General features: G+C 44.0%; 1 protein-coding gene across 3 annotated transcripts; it reads left to right on the top strand.

Annotated features, from left to right (window-relative positions):
* The first annotated feature begins 1752 nt into the window (after window positions 1-1752).
* On the top strand, window positions 1753-25225 carry crfb2 (cytokine receptor family member b2). 3 transcript variants are annotated; one of them, XM_083639436.1, is made up of 8 exons: window positions 1753-1799; window positions 2420-2550; window positions 5342-5471; window positions 8120-8295; window positions 9230-9381; window positions 13217-13364; window positions 15697-15803; window positions 21162-25225. In XM_083639436.1, exons 2-8 carry the CDS (start codon window positions 2502-2504, stop codon window positions 22305-22307), a joined length of 1908 nt encoding a protein of 635 aa, XP_083495562.1. In that variant the 5' UTR covers window positions 1753-1799; window positions 2420-2501; the 3' UTR covers window positions 22308-25225. The 3 variants fall into 3 exon arrangements, with proteins under 3 accessions (XP_083495562.1, XP_083495563.1, XP_083495564.1); XM_083639437.1 differs by having other exon boundaries at window positions 1775-1839; XM_083639438.1 differs by lacking the exons at window positions 1753-1799; window positions 5342-5471 and having other exon boundaries at window positions 2503-2550.
* Window positions 25226-26725: the final 1500 nt, after the last annotated feature.

Raw genomic sequence — 26725 nt, 5'->3', positions numbered from 1 at the left:
TGTGGATTAATCTCTTCCTACATTACATTACGTCATTTGGCAGACGCTTTTATCCAAAGCGACTTACAATAACACATTTTTGTCAGCAATAGAGCAATCAACTATGGAGCACAGTCTATGACAACTACAACTTATGAAGGAACAGTGGTACAAGTTTGAACTCAAATGAACTCTCAATAACTGTCAAACTATTCATCATTCATCTAGTTTGACAGTTATTGAGAGTTGATTTGAGTTAATGAGTTATTCATTTGAGTTAGTGTGGACCAGTGATGTCACTGGTCCACACTTTAACACTCAATAACTGTCAAATTAAATGACAGACTTCAAAACCGTTTACAGTTTTCTGATATACTACTGATGTTCTAATGATACAAAGCTGGTTGAAAATGGGCGGAGTGTTCCTTTAAAGTGCTGTGCGTGAACACCATATTTAAACCTGTGCAATGGACAGTGACGGTCATGCTGTTACACATACAGAGCAATTCTTGTCATAAGTGAGTGTTTTGCTTCCATGTGTGTGGATGTGTTTTTGTGAGATAATGGCATCAGCATTTCAACCTGTGTCAATGGTTTTGATACTGGAAGTCTCGTCTTGCTTCATAATTGTGTATGAGTTGCAGGGCCAAATAAATGTAAATGAATACAGTTTTTGAGCAATGCATTGTTTACATTTCCATAACATAATAAGAGCTAAAATGGATAAGGGTACACACATTTTAGGTATTTACTCGTGCTCTGAACTACTACACACCATTGATAGTGAATAATACTAGACACCCACATTGTAGGAGAGGTTACCCTGCGTCACGTGATTTCCTATCAGAACCTTGAAGAGATGCTGCTTTCAAGTGCTGTCGAAAACATCGTCATTCCGGCGGACCCCCGACAAAATGCCAACTACAAAAGTGAAAGTGGGCATTTCTGTGACGCTCCCCCACATGGTTCCCCTTCCCCAGGCGTGGCTCTTCGGAGGTGGACAGCAGATAATAGACCTTTTTCATGGGGGCCATTTTGTGCCGAAAAGGCAGGGTAAACACAGGTGCAAGCAAAACACTAATGAGGGTTTCCAACTCCAATGATTGGAATTTGGAAACCCTCATTAGTGTGTTGATTGCACCTGTGTTTATCCTACATTTTCAGCACAAAATCATTGCATAATGATGTATGCATGCTTTGTTTGGCATTCTGTGTAAATTATTCGCTTTTTGTAGGTTTCTCGTCTGTTTAATTTGCAGTTTGCTGCGGCAACTTGGGACCAAATGCTTTGCATCCCGTAACGTTACGCAAAACAACAGCTAACGTTACTATGAAAATAACAATAGGACGAATCAGCGTGACGTCACTTGCCACCCAGAAATGCGGAAGTTAATAGTATGAGTTGTGCCAAACGATTATTATTATACAGTGCCAAATTATTATATGTGCCAAACAAACCAGGTAATATCTCAAAAACTATACATGACATCGCTTATATTTTGACATTCTGAGTGAGAGCAGAATTAGCACAAGAGTTTGATGTATAATATATGCATGTCGTTTTAAAGTTGTGAACTGTCGCAGTTTTTAAAATGTAAACAGCCGGCTAGAGTCAGACAGTCAAGCCTCGCGCCACTTGGTCTACATGGGGTTCCATTGCCGTTGCCACCCAGTGACGCGATTTATTTACCAAAATGCTGCTTCGTGTCGCGTTAACTTTGAAGTAGGAAGAAGAAGAGTTAAATGTTTACCAGCCGCCCTTGAAGGCATCAGCAGCCAGAAGCAGCAGTAGCTACCGTGGATCCAGCGGGGAGCGGGAGGTGTGTTGGGTTATTTGAGCTAGAATGGATGGTTAAAAAGGTGAAAACCTTCCAGAACAGCTGTTACATTAACAGCTATTATAATATCTGGCCGTTGCATGTTACGAACAGTGTGCGGCTTTGATTTACACTAGTTATCCCGCTAGCGTTAGCCTGCTAGCTACTGTAACCAAAGAGTATTTGAAGGCAAGAGTTTCTAATCAGTGTAAGTTCTTTGCTGTAACGTAATGGATAACTTGAGTTAATTTAGCGAGAGCGTTTAATAATAGCAAGTCTGATGTGGCATCTACTAGCCTAGAAGTACAGTAGATGATGAAAGCTAACCTAACAACAACTGTACAGGCAACGCTGTTTAGATTAGTTATAATAATTACAGTTATTATAACGCTACTGTGACTGATATAGAACCAAAGCAGCAGCAGTTTTAGGCTAACGCTACATAATGTTGAAGATCACGTTATAATACAACCAAAGTTACAACGACTAGCTCCACTGTCAATGATTGGATGGAATTTGGAAAGTGGGAAGTGGGAATGTTACCAAATTGACATCATTTGAAAAGCTGTGCTACGACACAAAAACTAAGTACAGTCACCCTAACTCCAGATTCAATTTAACAGCGGACAATGGCAGCATCAGCATCCAGAAGTGTGGTACCACTTGACTGACTGATGGCAGTGCAGTGGAGATGGTTTGGCTGTCATGACTGCTGTCATCTGGGTGCTCACATGGCTACCTCACCTCCTGTCAGGTCAGTATACATACAGTCAGGTGACATTATTTATGACATACATACTAGGGGTCGACCGATATGGCTTTTTCATGGCCGATACCGATACCGATTATCGCGAGTCAAGCAGACCGATAACCGATATTTTGGAACCGATATATATTTGCAGTAAAATAGAAAATCTTGGTGTCAAAATTTTGAATAACACGACGATTGTTCAAATGCATTTTCTTCAGTTTATCCAACTGCAATATTAATTGAAAATAGTCACACTATTAACATTAAGCAAAGTGGTGTGTGTGTGTGTGTGTGTGTGTGTGTGTGTGTGTGTGTGTGTGTGTGTGTGTGTGTGTGTGTGTGTGTGTGTGTGTGTGTGTGTGTGTGTGTGTGTGCTCAATCTAGTGGAGACTTGGGCATATTATCAAGATAAAGCTGTGGACTTATACTTTTAACAAACTAACCGACTCACTACAGTAACAAGATAATAGAGGGTTTCCCTCCGCTTACACCTGATAACCTCACCCCCAGGCTCTCAAAGGAGAATACTGAAACAAACATGTTCATCCGTGCATCCTCCAAACAAACAGAGTCTGCTGACGAAATGTCTCATCCTCGTTTATTCAGTTCCTTGTTTCATTCCAAACAAACAGAGTCCGCTCCGCTGACGAAATGTCTCGTCCTGGTTTATTCGGTTCCTTGTTCCAGGCAGAGGACAGAAAAAAAGTCCGCTCTGCAGCTTGCCCAGACATGCCTGCCAATTTCGGACACGCAGCGCGACTGGATCAATAAAACAGCTTCGCTACTAACAACAATGGCCATTTGATTCAAAAAGAGCGACGCTACACCGTGGACACGCTACTATGGTTTATGGAATTAAAAACTAGTGCCCCAATGCTTTTTGAGGTTACTGTAGGCTACTAGGCTATTGCCTTTTCAACAGCGGTGGTGATAAGTTTGCGTTGCACTTGCACAGCACTGTCTGCAGGCACCAACGTTACTCAAAGATATATTATGCTATCAGTACACAAATAATCTCTGTTATCTTGTTATCGTTATCACTGCAACAAAGTGCATGCGCGCATTTTCAATTAAACTGCTTCATCTCTCTCACTGATAGACAGACCTCTCCACACTCCACACTTTGCACTGTGCGAGGCAGCGCTTCATACGAATCGCTCATAAGATCGTGGTGTTTTTGCAATGTCAGCGTAGGTAATTATTATGTATATTCACTTTATTACAACTTTGGCATGGCAATATCTGCTGCTTTTCCTTAACACAAGTGACTGTTACAGTCACAACAGCCAACTAGTTAAGTCCGCTGCTCTAGCTACAGGCAGCCTCGCTCTGTCCCCCTCTCCAGTGCACAGGCTGCGCTGAACAGAGAGCACTGAGGTGAGGTGTCAAGATTTCATCTCTGAGCCCTCTGATAGGCTATTGCTTGATGTGTAACCAATCAGATGGGACATTGCTCCAGATCACACACAGAGGGAATTACTGTAGGAGAGGATTCTTCCAGGTGCAGCAGCCGCAAATTAGCGCATTTTTTAATTAAATTATGATATCGGCAAACAGCCAATGAAAATGCCGATACAGATAATCGGCAAAATGATGAATATCGGCCATAATAATCGGCCAAACCGATAATCGGTCGACCCCTAATACATACCTTGCATACACACCTGCAACCATAAATACTCAGACTTTAGCCTACTGTTTGTTTTGCCATTAGTTACATCACTGGGCCAGAGTCAACTACTGCAACTGTTTGTTTACCCGCTCATTGTCTGTCGATTTGTTTGTACTGTTGTGATGCGGCTGTGTGTCGGTCGCACTATTTGCCCAAGACAAATTCCCCCTTGGGGACAATAAAGTGTATCTCACCCCATCATCCACCTTGTAGCTTTAACCATGTCGCCCATCGCTAATATCTATTTCCCCTAATGTTTTAGCATGTGTCGTATCAAATGTGTATCACCTGGGTCAAATAGCATAAACAAATATTTATTGCCATGCCTCCCACGCCCCCCCCCCCCCCCCCCCCCCCCCAGATGGGAAGTGTGGGGTTTACTGCATCAGGATGGTTTCAATGGTGTTACATAAGTTGTCAGTCACTCACATAAAAGTATACTACTAGATTGACCTTTAAATGTCATGTGATTGTCAAAGCATTCTGTCACTGCCTCATGTGGCAGACCCCACCCATCTGAGCATTCTGTCACTGCCTCATGTGGCAGACCCCACCCATCTGGCACCTTCAGAGGCCAAAAAGAAAGTGACCCAGGTCTATACTATAGTATATAGAGCATTGCAGGAATGAGTCCGGAAGTAGCATGTTGGATCAGGGGGGAAGTGAATGGGGTTTTAGAATGGGGACTTCGCTTAAATGCATGAAATGATGGTCTGTGGTTAAGAAAGGCGTATGGGAGTGTTCATTTGTGTTCAGTAGGATAATCTTCACAAACGTGAATCACTTTTATGACTTTTGAAACTTAAGTGTGTGTGTTTTTTTGAGTGATTTTCAGAAAATGCTTGTTCAAAAAGTCATAAAAGTGATTCATGTTGGTGAAGATGATCCTGCTGAACACGAATTACCACTCCCATAAACCTTTGTTAACCACGGAGCGAAATCCCCATTCTAAAACCCCATTCACTTTCCCTGTGAGGATCCAACATGGTGGCCATTTCTGGTCACAACAATATGTCAACCCTGCGCTACTCTATTACTGTGTAGGAGCCTGCTGTTGTAGTTGTACGTTGTATTTCTATCTCGGGTCTTTTATTTGTTTTTTTGTTTCTTTCTTTCTTTCAGCTATGGCTCCACTCCCTAAGCCTGACAATGTAAAAATCAACTCCACCAATTTCATTCATATGTTGAGTTGGGAGTCTGGACCGGGGACGCCCAGCGGAGTCCACTACCGAGTCTCAGTTCACCCAGTAAGGTGCGAGTGAGTCGTTTCATTGACAGAGCATTTGTTCTGTATGTTCATCTATCTGTTCATGTGTGTTTGTTTTTATATACCTGCCCGGCCCGGGGAATCCTTCTAGCATGAGTCAGTCACTCCGTCTCTGGTTTTGTGGTTAGAGGGAGAAGAGAAGATCTGCTCACTAGCTTAGTCACAAAGCATTCAGAGAGAGCAGATAAGTCAGAACAGGAATAGGAGTAGAATATTTCAACAACACACATTACGTACTACACACACATCAAACCAGGGTCAAGGAGTATTTGCTCATAATTCTTGATTTTACTTGAACCTGCTATGAGTTGTCAATCACAGAAAAATACACAAAGTTGGCATTTGTGTTTTCTCTCTTTCCTTGCATGTGGTACTCTCAGCAGGTGAAAACCAGCACTTGAGTGCGTGGGTGTGTCTTTTGTCTATGTGGTTTCTTTAAGTGAGTGTGTTTAGTCATAACATATGCTAACCACAAATCTCTTATTTAACCATCCTGTTCCACTTCACGTGTCACGTGATAGAGGTTAGAGAAATGCTTCTTGGGACAGGAAAGTTGCAAATTTGAAATGTTGGGGGGGGGGGGGGGGGGGGACTCTCTCACCTTCTTTTCCGTAGCCACTTTTACACAGAGATCCCGTAATATTGCCGTTAAGAAGGCCCGCAATGCCCGCAGCGTTGCCACGGAAAATGCTTTCACACAGAACCAAGCAGCCCCACCATATTCCCGCCCCAGAGTGTGCTTTTAGATAGCATCCAGCCCTCCCGGATTGAAATGAGGCTTGAACCATGTGCGCTGAGTTTCCGTTATCCGGTAATTACCAGACTTTGATCGTTATAATTAATCAAAGTCCATCAAAGTCACCAAGTCTGGTGAAAAGAATCCCATCTCAGTCAGCACAATTTGAGTTGTATTAAAATAGGCTCAAATTACATTTCCACCCAGCTCCTCCTATTAAGTAACCTAAATGCATATTTTTATGTGTAGGTTAATAGTGTAGGCTACTGTATGATGAATGAAACAATAGAATAAACGATAGAACTTCAATCTGGAGGTGGTTTTGCCTCAGACCTCCTGTCATTTCTTTATCTCTTTCTATATTTTCCCCCCCGATTTTTTATCCCATTTTTATCCCCCATTAGTGCTAATTTAATTTATTTATCCTGGTTGCTACTCCACCCTCTGCCGATCTGGGGAGAGCCGAAACTGGCTCCATGCTTCCTCCGAGACATGGGCAGTTAGCCAGCCGCTTCTTTTCACCTGACAGAGGAAGCTTCACCAGTAGGACATAGGACGTGGGAGGTTCACGCTAACCAGTTCCCCTCCCTCTGAACAGGCGCCCTTAACGACCAGAGGAGGAACCACATTAGCAACCAGGATATTGCATGTTTTGGTGAAGGGGGTTCCTATATGGAGGAAACCCCCGGGAGGCACGGGGACAACATGCAAACTCCACACAGAAAGGCCCTTTTGACGACCCCACCCGGGCGGTGGGCACTCGAGGACATGCGGACGGGCACGCATTCCTTCAGCGCTCACAGCGTCCCAGGTGGGAATCGAACCCAGGACCTTCGGCTGTGAGGCGACAGCGCTTACCACTGCACCACCGTACCCCCCTTCTTTATGAATGAGCTGATATTCCTGTCTTGCCGAGGCGTACCCTTTTAAACAGACGTCGATTCGGGGCAGATTCTACCTCCATTGGCGGAAGGAAAGGCGTAACAAAATGACGCTCCATTCCGTTCCTCTGACTTTTACACACAATACACAGGAGGCGAGGCGTAATAATCCCACAACGATCACAGGCTGTGTAAAAGGGGCTAGTAACTACCGAAGAGATGCCATTTAGCAAAAGGCACTTAATGGGCAAATCCCCATAAACTGATCCTATAATAGGCAGCATCGATGTTTAAGGCATTTTGGGGCGGGGAGTAACACAGAGAGGGACTGTTGAAAAATGCTTTGAGATTCCAAAATGTTTTGCGTATAATCTGGAGCTGTCAAAAAGTTTAGATTCATCAAAATGACCAACAGCCGAACACCCGAAAATGCTGCAATGTGCTATTGGTTAGAATCATTATGTACGCCGTTAAGTAACTATTAAAGCTATTCCAGTAAAAGTAATGGGATTTTGATATAAAATATAAAACCTTGGTTAATACCAACATTTTGTGCGTTTTTTTTATCTGTGATATGGGGTTCACAATTTGATACAACCACAATACGATATAATAAATACAAGTTCAATGGCAACAAAGTCTGACTGTGCAGAATTAGGTTTATTGCTGAGCCACAAACTTTCTAGCGATGACATTGGCTTGCTCGAATGTAAAAAATAAAATAAAAACAATGTTATTACAGATTACAAATAATGTTATATTGAAGGAGAGCTTGTGAAACTGTTATGGGCAAGCCGTGTCTTTGTGATTACTCCGTTAATGTTTGTATTATGATATATTGGATTTCAACGGATCGTTTCATCCTTAGATTTTATGGTATTTATTGTTAAATGGGTGTACATTATAGTCCGGAGATTTAGCCAACAAGGTGAAAAAGTCATTTTTCATTTAATTTTGGAATAAAAAATGAAGACTCAGACTTTCTAAGGGCAGCTGTTTCTTCTCCTGTGTTGCAGTGGGCGCTCCTGGTTGCCGGTGGCTGGCTGTCAGCATGTTGAACTCCCACTGGTGTGTAACGTAACCGACGCCTTCCCCGACCCCATAGACGGCTACATCACCCATGTCACAGCGCTGCTGGGGCCCCGAGTCTCACAGCCGGCCGAACACCAGGAGTTTGTGCCCATCAGACACAGTAAGTGTCACATAGCCTCGAACCCAAAAAGGTGTTGAATAAACAGAGACGATGTTATTATCCTTTACGTTAACTCAGTGGTTCTCAATGTGAGGTCCGGACGCACCCTTAAGAATATTCAAATAGGAAAACATTGGAAAGTTTAAAAAAAAAGTAGAAAAAAGAGGGGGTCTGCATTATTCAACATGTTTAATGTTGCCTTGTTTTTAGCTTAGCTCGTCAGCTCGTGTCCATTGTTCCCTGTAAATCACTTCCTGCTTGTTGAATAAACTCAGTTGGACTTCAACTTCAGTGTTTCCCCAGGCTACCATTCTACTAGCCTGGGTAAACCCAGCCCCCAGTGACCTGCTCTCAGGCTTACCCTGCTCACGAGTCACAAGGAGAGCAGGTCACGTGGGGGCTGGGTTTACCCAGGCTACCATTCTACAGGCCTGGTGGCCCGCCAGGGCAACGAGGCCCCCGCCAGGCCAGAATTATTATCATTATTATTATTTATTTATTATTATTTATTTTTGATTTTTTTTCCCTGCTCTCCAGAAAATTTCAATAAACCTTTATGGCAGATTATTACAATACAACAATACTGGTGTTGACAGAAATAGAAGATGCCAAATCATTCAAAACAATAAGTATTTTGCTTTTAGGAGCATCATGCCAGCGTGCGGCGCTGTTCCAAAACGTATTATCAACGTGTGTCGTTGCCATAGTACAACTGTTCGCATCGCATCCCATAATAGTATGATGATGATACTTGGGATGCCATTGCGAACATAGATACGAAACAGGTTAGCTAAAAGTTTAGCGTCGCCAGCGAGGGCCCCCACCGTTGCGGTCGGGGTACGTTTCGAAAATCCCTCCAGGCCTGAAAATGTTTCTAGGGGAAACACTGATTACTTCGTTGAAGCAGCAGCTCTGTTGTTCCTGTATCTTGCAGCTCACCTGGGCCTGCCCCGGCTGGCTGTGACTCCCTGTGGCAGCTCTGTGTGTGTCACCCTTCACCCTCCTGTGGAGCGCATTAGGAAGAACTACGACTCCCTCAAGTACACCCTCAGCCTCAAGAGCGGCGGCAGCCCAGGCGCAGCCCAGGTACTTTGTCATTTTATTATTTCATCAATCTATATGAAAAAGAAACGTCACCCCCAAAAAAATCTCTGAACATGAGTTTCCCCCCCACTTCTCATGTGGAATAAGGCCATGTGTCCATATAGCTTGTTTTCCTCAGCTCCAGCGTCTCTTTTCAGTTGTTTCCAATGAGGAGCGAGCGTATGCTAGCCTGACTCCACCAGACGGGGGCGGCATTGTTCCACAAATTCACAATCCACCTCAGTCTGGCCCTGGCCTCAGAGAGGCATTCAAACCGGCCGCCACCCAGGCGCACCAATCAGCGTGAGCTAAGGGCGGGCTTTGCGAGACCGGATGTGACGCCACCGAGAGGCGCTGGACGTTTGTAGTTCTTTCACTATTCAACATGGCGGCGGCTACCGAGGCTAGCTCCAGTGAGCTAGTCAAACATTCTATTCAAAACAATAAGCTAACATAAACGTTAAACCCTTGATCTTACAGTGAGTACGAAACCGTAACTGTATTGCTGTAAAGTTATCAACTATGAACGTTAGTAAACAAGACATTGTTGTAGAATTTGGGGAGATAGCCTTCAGACGGTTGCTAGGCTGGGAGAACATAGCAGCCATCAGCTAGCTGTAGGCTAGTGAATGGTTAGCAGTTAGCCATTCACGCAAGTCACACAAACACAAAGCCCTTCTCACCACAGCCCAGTAAACATGCAATCTGTTAAACCATCATTTTTGTTCCAAATAGAAATAAATCACAACGTTAATCAAAATGCCACTGAAATATTAGCTAATCACCAAGAACTGCAAAGATCAGTGTGATGTATTGTCCCTACTGCTAGCTGAAGTGTATTCTGCTATGATTGGAATGTTTGCTGCTGTTTAATAAACCACGTTAACTCACGTTGGTGCGAGTGACATATTATGTTATACAGGCGAGATTAAAGATCTCAGGATAACAGGATGTTACTTGAGAAATTGGTTTATCGATAGAACATAGCTTAAGATTCTGCACTTGTACTTTCTTTAGATAGGGGGTAAACAAACTAATGGCATGGGAGCCAATACTAGATTATATCCAAATGCTGCATGGTGTAACCTAAAGGGTGCTTTTCCTCTTCTCCGTTGACGTCCTCTGGGCTCCAGGCAGCTCCCTTTCGCAGATTCATCTCTGACATAAACATATTTATGAATTTACATCATCTTATCATTTTACCCAATCGTGCCTCAAGACCAGCAGATTATGTAACAACAACACCACACGGCCGTCTTTTCTCCGTTTAGTTTATTATCACAAAAGTAGCAAATAACATTCTCCAGTCATGCGTAAACATCTACCATTCCACTGACAGATATGCTAAAATTCACCAGTCCTTAATGCTAAATAGTAGCGTTAAATCATTATATTGTATCAAAGTATTTGGTTGTTATTGATTGTTTTGGTTGTTATTGAGCGAGCTACTGTAACTTGTCCCAATTTACCCCCGGGGATCATTAAAGTCTTTCTGATTCTGATTCTGATTGCCATGATCATAAAGGCTAGAGAGCGTTGCGTCTCCATGACGTTAGCCGTCCAGGCCAGTCCAGGGTGCGTGCCACTCGGTGTCATATCGTGTCATCAGTTCCCTGAAGAAACGAACAACGATATGTGTTAGTCATGAATCGCTGTTAACGTTAACATCAAATCAATAATCATCAGACGTAGCACCCCAACCTCCAAATGTTGCTAACGTTAGCGTAACATCAGTTAATCCAATCAGTTACATTTAACGTGCAAAATGGCCTACCTGCACTTCATCCTCAGTCAGACATCTGCAGTAATTCTTCTTTCTTTTGGCAAATTGAATAGTCAATGGTTGCACCCAATATTCACCTTACAAAAACAGCAAAAAATCTGCGACCTCCATGCTAACTAATTAGCAATTGTAGTCCTAGCCGTTCGTGTTTACCAGGCGAGGCGACGTCATGAAGGCAAGTCGATCTGATTGGTTGGCGTTGGCACGCCCAGACGGTGACAGACAGACGGTCCATCCAATCACCTGCCAAGTAGCTTGAAAAAAGTGACCGCCCTCTTCAGCAGGGTAGCTTGACCAAATCCAGATGGATGTCGTTTGTGAAACAGAATGTGAAGCAAACTCATCAATCTGGCAGCGTCAGGTTAAGCGTATGCACGCGCATACGGACATCTAGAGAAAGCGCGCTGCAACCAGCGTCTATTTTCAGAGCGCTCCGGCGTTTTGGTGCGCCCGACTCCCAGCGCTTCCAGCTGAAAATATTTTAACTTTTCAGAAAGACGCTGGTGTCGGGTGCTCCTTTTCAGGCAACTAATCATATGGAGAAACTATCACAACAGAGACAGAAAAGCTCAATTGTGGGAGCAGATTGGCTAGACACTTACTATTTCTGGTGAGTGTTGTGCTTTATCACAGAATGTGTGTTGCTAGATTGTTAGCTGTTAGCTATCAAGCTAGCTTCCTAATGTTATTTTCAATCTGCTTGATTGCATATTGTGCGCTGGGATCAGCGCTTCCCAGCGTACTTCCAGGGTTTAACTGTCAGAAAAAGAAGCTACCGGTATATGGACACACGGCGTAAAGTCATTATAGCCAAACAACATTTTTACATGTTAGTCAATAGACCAACTTATTAGCTACTTTTCTGTTATATTCCAGTTAATAGACATTTGCTATAGCTGAAGATTGATTAAGGTTGAGGTTAAGGTTGACATCACACCTATTCGGTTCAATGGGATGAACGTTAATTTGATTATTTAACATGATTTTGCATATTAAGAATAATCCTGCAGACAAAGTGTTGAAGGAAGCAGAGAGTTGGCGATTTTTGACAGTTTCATCCAGCAGAGACCTAAGAAACTCAAACTCCTAATACACAGAGTTTTATAGTGTTATGAATATTCAGGTTTATGATAATGCAGGTCTTTTCAATTACTGCCACTGACTGACTGGTTACAGGTTACTTCTTTGCCATCATGCCATTCAGTAGCACTTGTTAAACGTACACAAATAAAAAGGTGAACTCCCTTCTTTTCTGGTCATAACAACTCATTATTTTCAAGGACTCCTAAGCTCCCTTTATCTGAGAGATAGGAGCAGCTGCACATCTGAACTCCCCCGTGCTTCAACACTTCAACCTCACCGAGGAAAAAAAAACACTCTCGTGCGTGCGCGCGTGCGTGAAATAGCTAATAGACCCTTTTCACGGCGGCAATTTTCTGTCGTAAAGGCAGGGCAGACACAGGTGCAAGCAAAACACTAATGAGGCATTGAACTTCCATGATTGGAATTTTGAAACCCTCATTAGTGTTTCGCTTGCACCTGTGTTTACCCTGCCTTTTCGACACAAAATGACCCCCGTGAAAAGGGTCTATCGGTCTAGTGGCATACCACTTTGAGTTGATCTGATCTAACATGGTTTCTTATTCAGACTTCTTCGTTTGCACGAAGACGTTTAAGGCTGTGGCTGCCACATGCACAGCAGTCTGAATGCAACTTCCTATGGTTTCATCTAGTCGAGGGGTAGAATCAATCCAGCCACTCCCACATTATCCCCCCACAAATGTGGCAGTTGTGCACGGCTAAGGCACGTTTAGGGTTTGTCTCCTCGCTGTAGCCATGCATGTTCAATACCCCAAAAAAAGGGTCATGTCAAATCGAGAAATTGACATAGCAACCGTTACAGCGAACGCTCAGTTCAGTGCTATATATTGTTTTCCCTTTGTCTCTGACCAACCTCATGCATGCGTGTGTGTGTGCGTGTGTGTGTGTGTGTGTGTGTGTGTGTGTGTGCGTGCATGCGTGCGTGTGCATGTGTGCATGTGTGCGCGTGCACAGGTGATTAAGGACAACATGTCTCTTAAAGGAGAGGTTTTGAAGGATCTGGCTCCAGGCAGAGAGTACTGCGTCTCAGTCCGCTTCTTTGACCCGAAGTCCAACTACAGCCAGCCACAGTGTGTCTTTACCGCTGAAGCCCATACTGCAGGTACGTGTGTGTGTGTGTGTGTGTGTGTGTGTGTGTGTGCGCGTGTGTGTGTGTGTGTGTGTGTGTGTTTTTCCCCTAATTCTCCTAGCCTGCTATAGTCTAGCAGTGCCAGCCGTAGATGATAGCTACGCCTGGAACACAACTCTGAAAAGTGGCTAACGCCCGCCCCCCAAGCCCCCCCCAAAAAAAGATGCGTGACAGACGTATAAATTGACCAATGGTGGTGCATTGGGAATGTGTGCATGAGCTAAATCGACCCCGGGTGAACTGCAACAACTGCAACAAACACGTCCTTGAGAGCATCTATTCTACGCCGTGGAGCTGGCACACTTTCTGTAACGCAGGCGTTAAATGATCTTGCCCACTTCCTGCCAGACAGCCTATCGCTGCTTTTTGGTCGCTCCTGTACCGGTTTCCTTGCTGGACTGTAATATGGGATGCGCGCTGTATGACGTAACCTCCGTCACAGCTCAGCCAACCACATTCCGCCTGCTAGGAGCCGTCTGGAAAGTCTCGTGTGATTCAGAGACTTGTGATTCAGACCCTCCGTCGCTGGAAGCTTGCCTGACGTGGACGCTGGGTCTGACTACGTGATACTAAAGGCCTAAACATGGTCGTCCGTCAGAGCCTCGCCCCGCCCTCCCCGTATGACGGCAGGGGTGGAGTGCCGTCCTACGGGGAGGGGGCGCCGTCGGCTGACGGGGGCTGCTCGAAAATGTGGCTCAGCGCCGACGGTACGTGCGTGACGTCAGCTGCACGAGAGTTGTGACTGGCCGTTGCCTTGGCTCATCGTCGTAAAGTCGCCTTTCAAAGCATGACGTTAGATTATAACGAACTAGTGGTGTGGCTTAGCCTTCCCAAATGTTGAGGGTCGTTTTTTTAGAATTTAATACATAGAATTGGGAACGTTACATTCAATTTCATTCAGACTGCCTGGCACACAATCTCCGCCATTTTCACACGGAGCTTCCACAGGAGGAGGGAGGGTGGGAGGAGGGAGGGCATAGTGGCGTCCGAGCATGTAGGGCTCACTGGCGCGGCGAGACGGCTCCAATTCGAGGCGGACGGACGACCATGTTTAGGCCTTAAGCCTGCTAGAAACCATCCTGATAAGGTGACCTCACGTTGTTTCGCTCTACGTATCAGTCTGGACTTCCAGCCGCCAACGTTGACTTCCTGAATGTACAATGCAAACGGGCCAATCAGGCACTGCGTCGTAGTTGATGACGTAACCGGGCAGATCAGGCAAAACGGTAATGACTTCTCCAGAAGCAACAAGCGGTAACATTAACGTTAGTAGAGTACCGCCATAAGTGCAGGTATTGCAGAAATAGACTCAATAACAACAATTAAAACAAGAACAGGACTCAGGAGTATGCACCAGCGGAGTCTCTTGGCTGAAAAGAGGTTTTCCCCCTTCTTTCGACTGGGTTTGAATTGGATTTGGCAACACTGATTGGCTGAAGGAGTTGTCTGTCAAGGCAAGTACCGCTGGCCATCTGGTAGGGCTGTGAATCTTCACTGGCCTCACGATTCGATTCGATTACGATTCAGAGGGCTACGATTCGATTCGATAACGATTATCGATGCATCTTAAATCGATGCATCACTTTTTTTCCCGAATACATGATTTTTTTTCCTCACTTTCTTTTTTCTCACTGTGTGGCTACTTTTAAAATAAAAGTGCATTTAGAATTGCATTGTATTATGATCCATAATTAAAATAAACAACTGCATGTACTTCCATTATATTTTATTTGATTATATGATTTTTTTTTTTTTTTTTTTTTTATAATCGATTTTTGACATTTGTGAATCGATGCAGAATCGTGCAGGTCCGCATCGCGATGCATCTTATAATCGATTATTTTTGACACCCCTACCATCTGGGTAGTGTAGAGATAAAAGCACTTGCCTACCACCGCAGAGACCTGGGCTCAATTCCCAGTCGCAGTACTTCCAGCATGGTCTGACGTTCCTACAGACACAATTGGCCGTGCCTCCTCTGGTCGGTCGGGGTGCCTGTTCGGGGGGAGGGGAACTGGGGGGGAATACCGTGATCCTCCCACGCGTTACTGTACGTCCTGCCGGTGAAACTCCTCGCTGTCGGATGAAAATAAGCGGCTGGCGACTGCACATGTAGCGGAGGAAGCATGTGCTACTGTAGCCTACGACTCTCACCAGATTGGCAGAGGGGGTGGAGCAACGGCCGGCACAGCAGGGGGAATTGGCGAAGTGTGTGTGTGTGTGTGTGTGTGTGTGTGTGTGTGTGTGACTCACTGTGTGTATCATGTGTGTGTGTGAATAATACTGTGTGCTGGCCTTCTTTTAGACCCGGTGACCTCAGCAGTTCTGTTTTCTGTGATGCTGGTGGTCTTTCTGGCTCTGCTGCGCCGCACCGGTTTCATCTGTCTTAGAGAGCCACTGCCTCCGGTCCTGGTAAGCAATAATTACAGTAGTGGTACTGGAAGGACTAGTGGGGTGTAGGGTTGTCTTCGACTCAGAATTCTGCCAGTCGACAATACCAATATTCGACTATTCTATAATTTTTTTTTTTAAGTATAGAATATCTTCAGTAATTATTTCGACCATATTAACAGTCAATGCAACAGAGTGATGGGGACATATTTTGAGCAATAAGATACTGTTCATGATTTGAATTGCTAACGTCGGGCTATTGGATAGTGGATTTGTCTGAATAATGAGACAGGCAGGACACATGTATTTCTTTTTTAAATTAAGCTCTTAAAGCCTCATTTCTATTTCACCTTTTAAACATTAAAACATGGAGCCTACATGAATAAACAAAATGAAACTGTGTCAAATAAGACATTTCCGCTGCTTTGAAATGACATCTCTAATGCCTTGGGCTATTCTATACAGTTTTTTAGCCTATTTCTCAAAAACTGATGGGCCTAAATAAATCTAAACAAGAATAAATTAACAAATGAAATTTAAGATTGGAATTTAATTAGGGGGAAAAACGACTGCTCGACTTGAGGAATGTCCGTCGACTCACGGGTCTCTCGACTGATGATTCGGCTATTCGCCTTTTAGAGGACAACCCTAGTGGGGTGGTGGTAGTTAAAAGCTGTTAACATTTTTGACTGAATGACTCTGACCATATCATTTCCACATTTCATTTTACTGCTAGAGGGAAAGTTGGCCTGCACCATCAAAAGAGGTGCTAACCTCAATCTTCTGCTTAAGCAACGTTTAACCACTCAGTCGGTAGTTCTCAGGAAGAAATGTGGCGTCTCTGGCACATAGTGTTACTTTCTTTCCGGTTTTCTCAAAATGTGGCTCTCTCAGTCAACACATTTGTACAGTGCAACAAAGGAAAGAACTGCAGATGGAACCATGTTTGTGCAAAACACACACACACACACACACATATAGCTCAGAGGCGCGCTGGGTTGTGTAAAAAACACACACACACACACACACACACACATATAGCTCAGAGGCGCGCTGGGTTGTGGTTGATCTGCGGTGTAAAAGAGAGAGAACAAAGACTGTGGCAGGCAGACAGCTGTGGCACTAATCTAATACTTCCACCTGCAACAATCTGACAGAAGGACAGATTGTCTCAGTTTGTCTGTCTCTTCTCAGATAAGACTAGATTAACCAGGCGGGCGGTAGCCTAGAAGTTACAGACTGGAAGGTCAGTGAAGACGTGCGGGGAAGTGAATGAGAAAGACTAACTCCCTCAACAGCCACCTGCACATTGCTGTAAAGCAAATGTGCTCACTCAGCTTTCCCTGGGTAAATAACACTTTGAAAAAAACAGAGCTAAACCAGTATCCATCGCCGAAGCAAACTAAAATGAGCATTTTCAGCTCTTCCTCTAGTTCAGCAAAGAGGCAGTTGAGCATCGCCAAGTATTTTTGCATCATACTTTTCCGACGGTATCAGTTGTTTTGGGTTGGAGCTGCTCTGTTGTGTGTGTGTGTGTGTGTGTGTGTGTGTGTGTGTGTGTGTGTGTGTGTGTGTGTGTGTGTGTGTGTGTGTGTGTGTGTGTGTGTGTGTGTGTGTGTGTGTGTGTGTGTGTGTGTGTGTGTGTGTGTGTGTGTGTGTGTGTGTGTGTGTGTGTGTGCATTGTTTTCTCTCTCTCTCCATTCGTTGCCATTTTATGAAGGAACCGTCTGAAGATCACACTTAAAGAGCATGGTGCAGGTTAGGTTAGACACCACTTTGCATTAATATGTGGGACTTTTATGTAGCAATTAGGATTATTCTCTTTTGTTTTTTGTTTTCCCCCCACACACATAGCTGCTTCTAGACTGGTTTTTGTGAAGCATCTGCCACGCGCACATAAAAACCCTCAAATCTAGCAATAACACCTGTGATGATTTTAATACACAATAAATGTTCCCTCAGATCATTACCTCCTTACGCCCAGCGTCTGCCCCGGTCTGTCCGTCCGTCGAGAGGCTGCTCGCTGCAGTACATCTCTCCTCCACTCTGCAGCTAAAACTCCTCCCCTCTGGAGCGAAAACTTTAACTTAAAAATGATTTTGAAAAAACAATTGCATATTGAGGGTCAACTAGTTACGTTTGACTACTGAAACTATTAAAAACTTCATAAAGTGCCATATTAACCATAGATAGAGCCCAAACTAAACAGAAAGTACAAGAAAACTCGGCTCTGCCATTTTCCCACCAAAGGCAACTGAGTTTTCTTTTCTCCCATCAATCCTATATTTCTATATTTTCTATATTTCTTCATCAATTGTTCAATGTGTTATCATTACTACTGTAATTTGCTACTGTTGTGTCAGCTAGAATTAGCTAGACATATTTTCAGTGAAGCCCTCACATGCTTGTGAATTAGGGCTATACAAATAAACTTGACTTGACTTGACTTGACATCAATGCCAAAATGCATTCTTGGCAGTGTCGAATTATCGTACCATAGGGTCAAAATGCTATTGGTTTTGGTGGTAAATTATCGTACAAATAATAATTATAGTACGTCTGCCAACGCTGTTTCTGGGTGTTTTTGGCATGCTGTAGCCTACCCATGGACTGCATATTATTATTATGACAGTAAGTACAGTAGCCCGAGTCGGGCCCGGCGCCACGAGGGGGCGAGAGGGGGCTTTGCCCCCTCAGTTCAATTTCCTGCCCCCTCACTTAATCTTTTTTTTTTTTTTGGGGGGTGGGGATAGAATAGTTAATCTATAAAGGCCAGTTAGGCAATGTTTGTACCTGACATGTTTCGGCTGCTGTTTCTGCAGTCTTCATCAAATTTGATCAGTTTAAGTTGATGTAGGCTAAACATAAACATAGCTCTGTTGTTTCAGAATTGGCAGGTAAGCGCTATTTGCTGTGCTTTGGTTGTCACAAGGTGTCAGAGATGTAGCTATTTATTAAATTTGAACCTCACTGCATGTTGTAGTGATCATGACGTGATTAAAACACACACACACACACACACACACACACACACACACACACACACACACAGAGAGAGAGAGAGAAATCAGCTGCACCCAAGCACACAGCATGCCATGAGCAGAAAGATGGAGACAACGCATCTGATCACTTTATTTCTTTAATTTAATGAACCTGGCACTGACTGGCTATTATTTTGTTTCTTTCTTTGTCTATTTTTGCAGCAATTGTTTATTCTATGACTTTTCATATAGACATATATGTTCAGAGTACTCCAGACAGGTCCCGCATTTCACGTTATGCAAAGCTCAGCTCTATTAATGCCTTACTCTGCTGCTGTGAAATAAATGTTTTATTTGATTTTGAATAGTAGTCTTTCTTGTGTTGTTATTGCGCTTTTCAGAGGTTATTATGGTTAAAAAGTCCAGAAATAGGCATAGCGGGTATATAACCTATGTTTTACGATATAAAAATATCATATAAAAAAAAAAGAAATCGAAAAAAAAAAAACAGCCCCCTCCCCAGTTATAACCGCCCCCCTCAGTCATTTCATCCTGGCGCCGGCCCTGGCCCGAGTGACGTCACAGGTCTGCCCAGATGGTATTTTTTTAACATGTGCATTATAATGCCACCCTTTTGTCCATATTTCTGTCCTGGGGGAATGTTTAAATTTTGTTTTGTTTTTTGGGGGTATTTTTATAAGAATCTGGAGTCCTAACTATAAATTCATTTTTTTTACCTGCACGACACTCAGTTTTAGCACATAAACAAATGAGAACAAAGCAGATGCTGACTATATCAAAGAATAGTGATTCTGCTGAATTTAATATCTTTTATTCAACCTTTCAGCTTGACGTGTAACATCGAAATCCAGTCGAAAGAAGCTTATGCTTAAGGGACAAAGAAAACACTACATTTACTAATAGATGTAAATAGGCGAAAAAAATGTGAGTTTGTATATGTGTCGTTTATATATATAATGTATATAGATATAGATATAGATATGGATACAGACAGACAGACAGACAGACAGACAGACAGACAGATAGATAGATAGATAGATAGATAGATAGATAGATAGATAGATAGATAGATAGATAGATAGATGGATAGATAGGCTGAATCTGCTTTGTCAAGTCAATGGCAGTGAATGAGGAGAGAGAAAAAAATTCCAATCTCTACTGGAGCAGCAGATAATAATAACAACAACAATAATAATAGCAATTAAATGTTATTTATATCGCACTTTTTCAATCATCCAAAAGCACTTTGCAGCGTAAAAACACATGAAACCACACATGACTTTAAATGATTTACAATTTGCCGAAGGGCAAAAATCAAATAAGGGATTTGGCATTTTCTAAAGTGAGTGGCTTTGAAAGCATCTTTTTCTCACAGCAGTATGTGATTATCAGAGCCGTTAAGTGTGTGGGCGCCACATACAGTGAAACAGTCTCCTGCGAGGGGGGTTTGACCACGCTCTTCTGTAAAGATGGGGTTTCATGTTCCATTGTTAATGGCAATTAGTCAAGCACAGCTCAGGCTAGCCGGAGAGGAGAGGGGCTTTCCCTTCACACAGGACTCGCACAGTGGCGGCTAGCCGGAGAGGGGCTTTCCCTTCACACAGGACTCGCACACGCCGAACCAAAATGATTGCACTTGACATTTCATGATCGCCAACGGTGTCTTTCCCAGACATCAACCGGTCTGTGGAATCCCAATTTCAGAATAATTTTCCGAATAATTACAGTCAACACAAGGCATATTTGTCAGTTTGTCTATTGAAATACGACTTCATCTTCATTAAAACCCTGCTAATGCGGAGGTCATGCTACAGCCGGCGCGCCATTACATTCTAATACAAACTGCGAGTGTATTTTATTTTTTTTCCCCTTCCTTCCCCAGACACTTATTTTAGGGGTGAATGGTCCAAAGTGTAAGTCTACAGTAAAAAGTATACTGTAAAGTATATACTAAAACATAATACATCTCTCAAAGGTTCACATCAATCCCACCCTACTCGTCTTTCCACTGTGTTTCAAACATTGACTCTTATGTTCAAAATGAGTGGTCCATTGTTGCATAGGAGGAATATGCAACAATGGAACAGCAATGTCCAACACTTCATGTATGCTTCAGTTAGAGTGCTACTAGTTAAACATTGACTGCTGTTGATCTGTTCCACCTAATGGACCAAATATCTGTCTCTTTTCTATTCTCTGTCTGTCTCTCTTTTCTCTATCTATCTATCTATCTATCTATCTATCTATCTATCTATCTGTCTCTCTCTTTTCTCTTCTGTATGTCTCTTATCTCTGTCTCCTCCATCTGGCTCTCATCTTCTCGGTCTCTCTCCCCCTTTCTCCCCTCTCTCTCTCTCTCTCTATCTCTCACTCTCAGACATCCATCCATAACATGGAGGAGGTGCTGGTCGCTGAACCCTGCAGCACGTCCTCATCCTCCCCCTTATATTTTGACCGCACACCTCCCTCTACAGGTGGAAAGGGGAACAGCAGCGCATCATCTGATGAGAGCGAGGGAGAAACAAAAGCGGAGAGCAGTGCTGGGAGCGCGGGAGGAGGAGGAGGAGGAGGAGGTTATAAAGTGCGGGGAGCCGCCGACCTGCTCTCTGCCTCCTCCTCTTTGTCATTATCATTGCCCTCTCCTTTATCTCCTGAACCTGGACTGCTGCCAGACTCCGTGTTCCTCCCCTCTGAGGAGCGCCCACGTTCTTCTCACCTCGCTCCTTTTTCAACAGTAGAGCCAGTGCAGCGTGCTGGCGCCGCCATTTCAACCCACATCCATTCCACTGCCGGATCGAACCGCGCGCTGACCACGCCTACAACCTCACATTCTGTCTCGCTGCCAAATCGTTCGGACGCTTTTGATGTTTTGACTGCAGGGGGAGTCGAGCCAAACGACGACGAGGAGGAGGGGGGAGAGGGGAGTGGCCAAGACGTGAACCTCTTCTCGCAAACGTTCGGTGGGAAGGGAGAAGAGGAGAAACTGCGTGTGAAAAGGCCGGAGGAGGTGGAGCCAGCAGCATCTCCGTCCAACAGGGAGGAGCCGCTGCACAACACCACTCCCCTCCTCCCCTCACATACAAGGCGTACCGAGGAAGTTTCAATGGAAACTGTCTCCACTTGTGTTGAAGAGGAGGAGGAGGAGGAGGAAGAAGAGGATTGTTCTGGTTACCTGACTCGTCCGTGTACAAATCTATTAGAGCCGCTGCCTGGCGCTGCGATTTCAGCCGACATCCATTCCACTGCAGGATCGAACCGTGCACTGACCCCGCCTACAACCCCACAGTCTGTCTCTCTGCCAAATCGTTCGGACGCTTCTGATGTTTTCACTGCAGGGGGAGTCGAGCCAAAAGTGGAGGAGGGGGGAGAGGGGAGTGGCCAGCATGTGAACCTCCTCTCGCTAACCTTCGGCGGGAAGGAAGATGAGGAGAACCTGGCTCTGAAAAGGCCGGAGGAGGCGGCTCTGTTCAACAGGGAGGAGCCCCCGCACAACACCACTCCCCTCAGAGCCGACGGGTGCTGAGGACGTTGCCATGGAAACTGTCTCCACTTTTGATGAAGAGGAGGAGGAAGAAGAAGAAGAGTGTTCTGGTTACCTGAATCATCCATGTACAAATCTGCCACAGAACATTTCATAGACCTCTTGGGGGGTTTTACAGCTGGAAGTTTTTCAGTGTTTTTGTCTTGTTGATTTCTTGGTGGGGTTAAAATGTTAAATCAGTGTTACAGTGAAAGTCTGTGATGCTGTCGCGGCACCGCTGGTGTTGATTCATTTTCACGAAGTCGACTAACTGTTCAGTCCAGAACCTGACAATTTTGACTGGATTAGATTGTTCCCATTACAAGATGTAGGTTTACTCATCCTGAGCCCACGAGAAAGTGAGAATGAACATCTCACATCTTAAAAGCACAGTCTGAATTGACTTTTTAATTGACTTAAATGACGTCAGTCCACGTACTACAGTATATGGCCCGTAATGTAATGGGTTTACTGTGAACAACACCCAGAACACTCAGAACAAACTAAAATCACCTTCAAATGTGCACAAACTCACAAGTCATTGCAAAGTAGCAAACGATTCCATACAAACAAAATACATCTGAGCCGTCCCTAGGAGTTTGCAACACAAATAATGTGTGTTTAATACAAGAGAATGCTGCAACTGCTGAGCTGAAGACATGCTCTGCAGCTGTTTACAGCTAACCCTAACCCTAACCCAACCTGGCTGGGCCAGTTTGCATAAAGCTAGTTTAAGACTCGTCTAATTAGATGCTCAGGTTGGAAGGTCTGTTACTTAAGTATTACACCCGACTTATATTTTGAGGTAGGAATGTTAGCCACCTGCCCTCGCCTCAGCTGTCCAGGCAGCACTGACGACGCATCCGTCTCTCCAGTAGATTTTCCTTCCGTTTTGACGGGACAGAACTTTTTCTGGGCGGATGGATTCGCCACCGTCCGTTTAGCAAATCAGAGTCCAGGAGGCGTCGCGTTATGAATTCCGCCAGAACGTAGATGTTCCAAAACAAAGCAACGGACATCATTATGTATCAACGTATCAGTGTGGCCGCAGCAGAATTAAGTCCAAGGCCGCGTGGCCACACTCCTCTCTCGTGTCTGTTCGTCTCCGTTCATTCCCCCCCTCCTCCTTCATTTCAATTCATGTTCAATGACAGCCGTCTGTCTGCTGCTGCCTTAGAACAGCCCTTAGCTGTTGTAACACTGTAAACCACAGCCTCTTGGGGCTTATTGCATACAGTACATTTGACCTAACTGGTATTTTGCAGTGCTGCTTCCAGGCTGCCCAAAAAAACAAAAACAAAGCAAAAACACGACCGCGAGACCAGGTCCGGTGTAGCTCAGTAGCATGGTGGCTTCAGGCCGTCTTGGTAAGAAGCCAGAGCTCCCTAACAGTAGATGCAGGGATGAAACCCAAGGATCCGGGGGCATTAGCGTGGCAGGTCAGTTTAGCTGCAAACGCCATTATGATCTATAAAGGAAAAATCCACCCTAAAACACTTTAACACTGTAAAACAAAACAAAAAACAGTGATGTATCCAGCATCCATTTTGTGGTTTGGTGGTGTTTTGTTCTTCTTCTTATTACTGTGATAACTGGCTAAATGTAGACGATGTAATGTTGCGTTGAGATATTTCCAGTGCAGCAGCCATTTAAGTTTAGTGCCACAGACATTTTCAAAGATCTAAAACATCAACGGTAAATGTCAGGTTTGGTGTCAGTCTCAGGGAATAAAAAAAGCAGCTTCTTTAGGAGTATTTAGAGTGAGAGGCGTCACTAACATCATGTTAGCCTTTGGGGCAAAACTCAGTTCCTCTTATTATGCACAGGTGGACGCTGCCAAGCTCACACTCTGGTGCTTGTAGAAAGGCATTCTGGGAAGTGTAGGCAATCAAGTGGAAGAGGCAGGTTGAGGGAAACTGGATACTGCAAAAAAGCATATTACAACACAAATTGATCATACTGTATCAAACAGTGTAACAGTTTTCAAAGGTGGATTTTTCCTCTAAATTAACTTTAATTATTCAAGTTTGAATTCAATTAAAGTTTGAATTGGTGGAGATAGGTTTACACAAGGCCAAGCTGAAAAATACTAGTTCAAAGGTCATGTCATTAGCATACAAAAATATGAGTACTCTATTGTACTGTATATTTTCTTATTGTTGTTGTTTGTTTGTTTGTCTGTCATTAGAGAAGCGTCCATACCTTTGTTCAGTAACACATTATAGTATATTGTAAAGTAATGCAAGGTTGTTAATAACTAATTTCTTTATTTTTCTGTTACAAGTCCAAGTGCCTTCGAATCATGTTTCAGATGAAAGTACAGTTCCAGTTAATGAAAAGAGTTTTACACGCAAAATATGATAAATACTACCGTAGTTTCCAGCTAGTCTGATAGTAAAAAAAAAATCCTATTCTCAAGTGCTGCATAGCATTGTTGAACATAATGGTTTAACTTTTTTTTTTAATACAATCATTGTTACACAAGGAACAACAAATACACACACCCTGTGCAGTAACCTATTAAGTTGTAAGATTTAATGTGTTTCCTGTTACAGACAGAAACTGTAAACGATGCACCTTACAATCATTATTTGGGTAAAATAATGATTGAATGTTAGTGAATGTTAGTGAATGAATGTGTAAAGGCAGATAGCTGCCTGCCTTACCCTAACCCATTACTCTGTTTTCCCCCCATAACCTCATTGTAAACAGTATATATACAGGAATTACACTTTGTGTCATACATATGCCATTGCAAGTTTACAGTATACAACCATTTTATTTCAAATCATGTAACCAAACAATTCCATTATCCGTGTTAGCCATAATGCTCTTTTTATTTCTATATCAATGTCAAACTTTTACATAACCTGCTGTCTAAAGGAGTCATATGTTTCAGTCAGTGTTAAGCGATTACACATTTTCAAACAATAAAGTTACATCGTAGATATCAAGGCATGTTTTACCATTTATACAATTGCAGTTGTTAAACAAAAGCCCGTGTAGATACTGTGTAGATGTGAATTGAGGATTTCTTCAAGCTTACCTTACCTACAGAAACTCAGTTAACACGACACACACAGTCAAATATGATATCATGGCAATTCAAAAGAAAAACATAAGTTTAGAGTGGCTGTCAGCTAAACCCTCCATACCATGCACTGCTCCAGCGAGTGTGTGAGAGTGGACAGAGTTAAATGCAGGAGTCGTGGGGTAAAAACACAGGGAGGGACTTCTGGGGAAAATGAAACTCAGCCTGGTTCAACAACATTGCCGTCAGTCCCAACCCCCCTCTCCCCCTCTATACGTTGCGCTTGAACCCAAACACAGCAGGCTTATCATCCTGCCAAAGCGCCAGACTTTTACAGTCCGCCATAACAACCCAGGGAGGCATGAGGGAGTTGTGGATCCCACTTCTTCTGCAGTTCCACCTGGGTAATGCTCACTGGGTGGAGGGCTTAAAGGGAGAACGTGTGAGGTTATTATGGAAATGTATACAGTAGGTGTGAGTGACTTTTGCACTGTTGTGTGAGGGGAAGTTGTGCGTCATTTTGCCTCTGCTGTTGTTTTTTCTGTTCCCTTTGCATTTACCCCCCCGATTGGTATGTGTGTGTGTGTTTCTATGTATGTATGTATGTATGCATATTTCATTTATTTGTCAGTGTTTTTTAACAGATTTCCTTCTGTCCGTCCCTCCAGCCTGGGGTGTTTCTCTCCCTGCTCCTCGCAACGTCTCCATCGCTTCCTTCAACATGGAGCACACCCTCAGCTTCCTGCCAGGCCCGGGGACCCCCGCCGACGCACGCTTCAGAGTTCACGTTCTCCGCGTCAGGTACTGGATACAGCCCAGAGACAGGAAGTGACAGTTGTTTCAGACAGTGGGCCTTGAGTCTTGTGTAGGTCGTGTTGTGGTTGTTTCAGACAGTGGGCATTGAGTCTTGTGTAGGTCGTGTTATGGTTGTTTCAGACAGTGGGCATTGAGTTTTGTGTAGGTCGTGTTGTGGTTGAGACCTCAAGGAAGCTGGGAAAGACAGAAAGGAAGTGGGGTGACATGTTGTGATCAGACCACGATGTTGAGTCCCTGGTCTGTGCCTATAAGCACCTGAGCCAGGGGGTCAACGTTTGCAATACGGTACTTAGTGCACGTTCACACCATACTCCAATCCCACGACAAAGTTTCATTTCAGCGTTCTTGTTAACAAACGAGTCCGTTCACACCGGCCGCACGCCGCGCCATGCCAACGCCACGCCGAACCGATAGATTCAGCTTCTGTCCTATTTTCCAAGCTGATCCCGAGCTGCCGGGCAGGCAGTCAATGCAATGTGTGAGGGGTGGGAGGGGCCGGAGCAGCAGCTCCGAGCCCAGCGCTGAGGAAAAGAGACTGCTCCTGGTGTGAGCGGTTAAGCGTCAGATCAGCTTG

The sequence above is a fragment of the Poromitra crassiceps genome (assembly GCF_964638095.1).
Source record: "Poromitra crassiceps genome assembly, chromosome: 6".
In the NCBI taxonomy this organism is placed as follows: Eukaryota; Metazoa; Chordata; class Actinopteri; order Beryciformes; family Melamphaidae; genus Poromitra; species Poromitra crassiceps.
This window is presented reverse-complemented; position numbering and strand designations above follow the sequence as displayed.

Bases quoted from the DNA above. Each gene is read 5' to 3' on its own strand.
- crfb2 (XM_083639436.1), top strand. From the start codon at position 2,502: ATGACTGCTGTCATCTGGGTGCTCACATGGCTACCTCACCTCCTGTCA. The intron at 8,296-9,229 runs GTAAGTGTCACA...TGTATCTTGCAG, and splicing joins GTTTGTGCCCATCAGACACA to CTCACCTGGGCCTGCCCCGG. The intron at 15,804-21,161 runs GTAAGCAATAAT...TCTCACTCTCAG, and splicing joins AGCCACTGCCTCCGGTCCTG to ACATCCATCCATAACATGGA.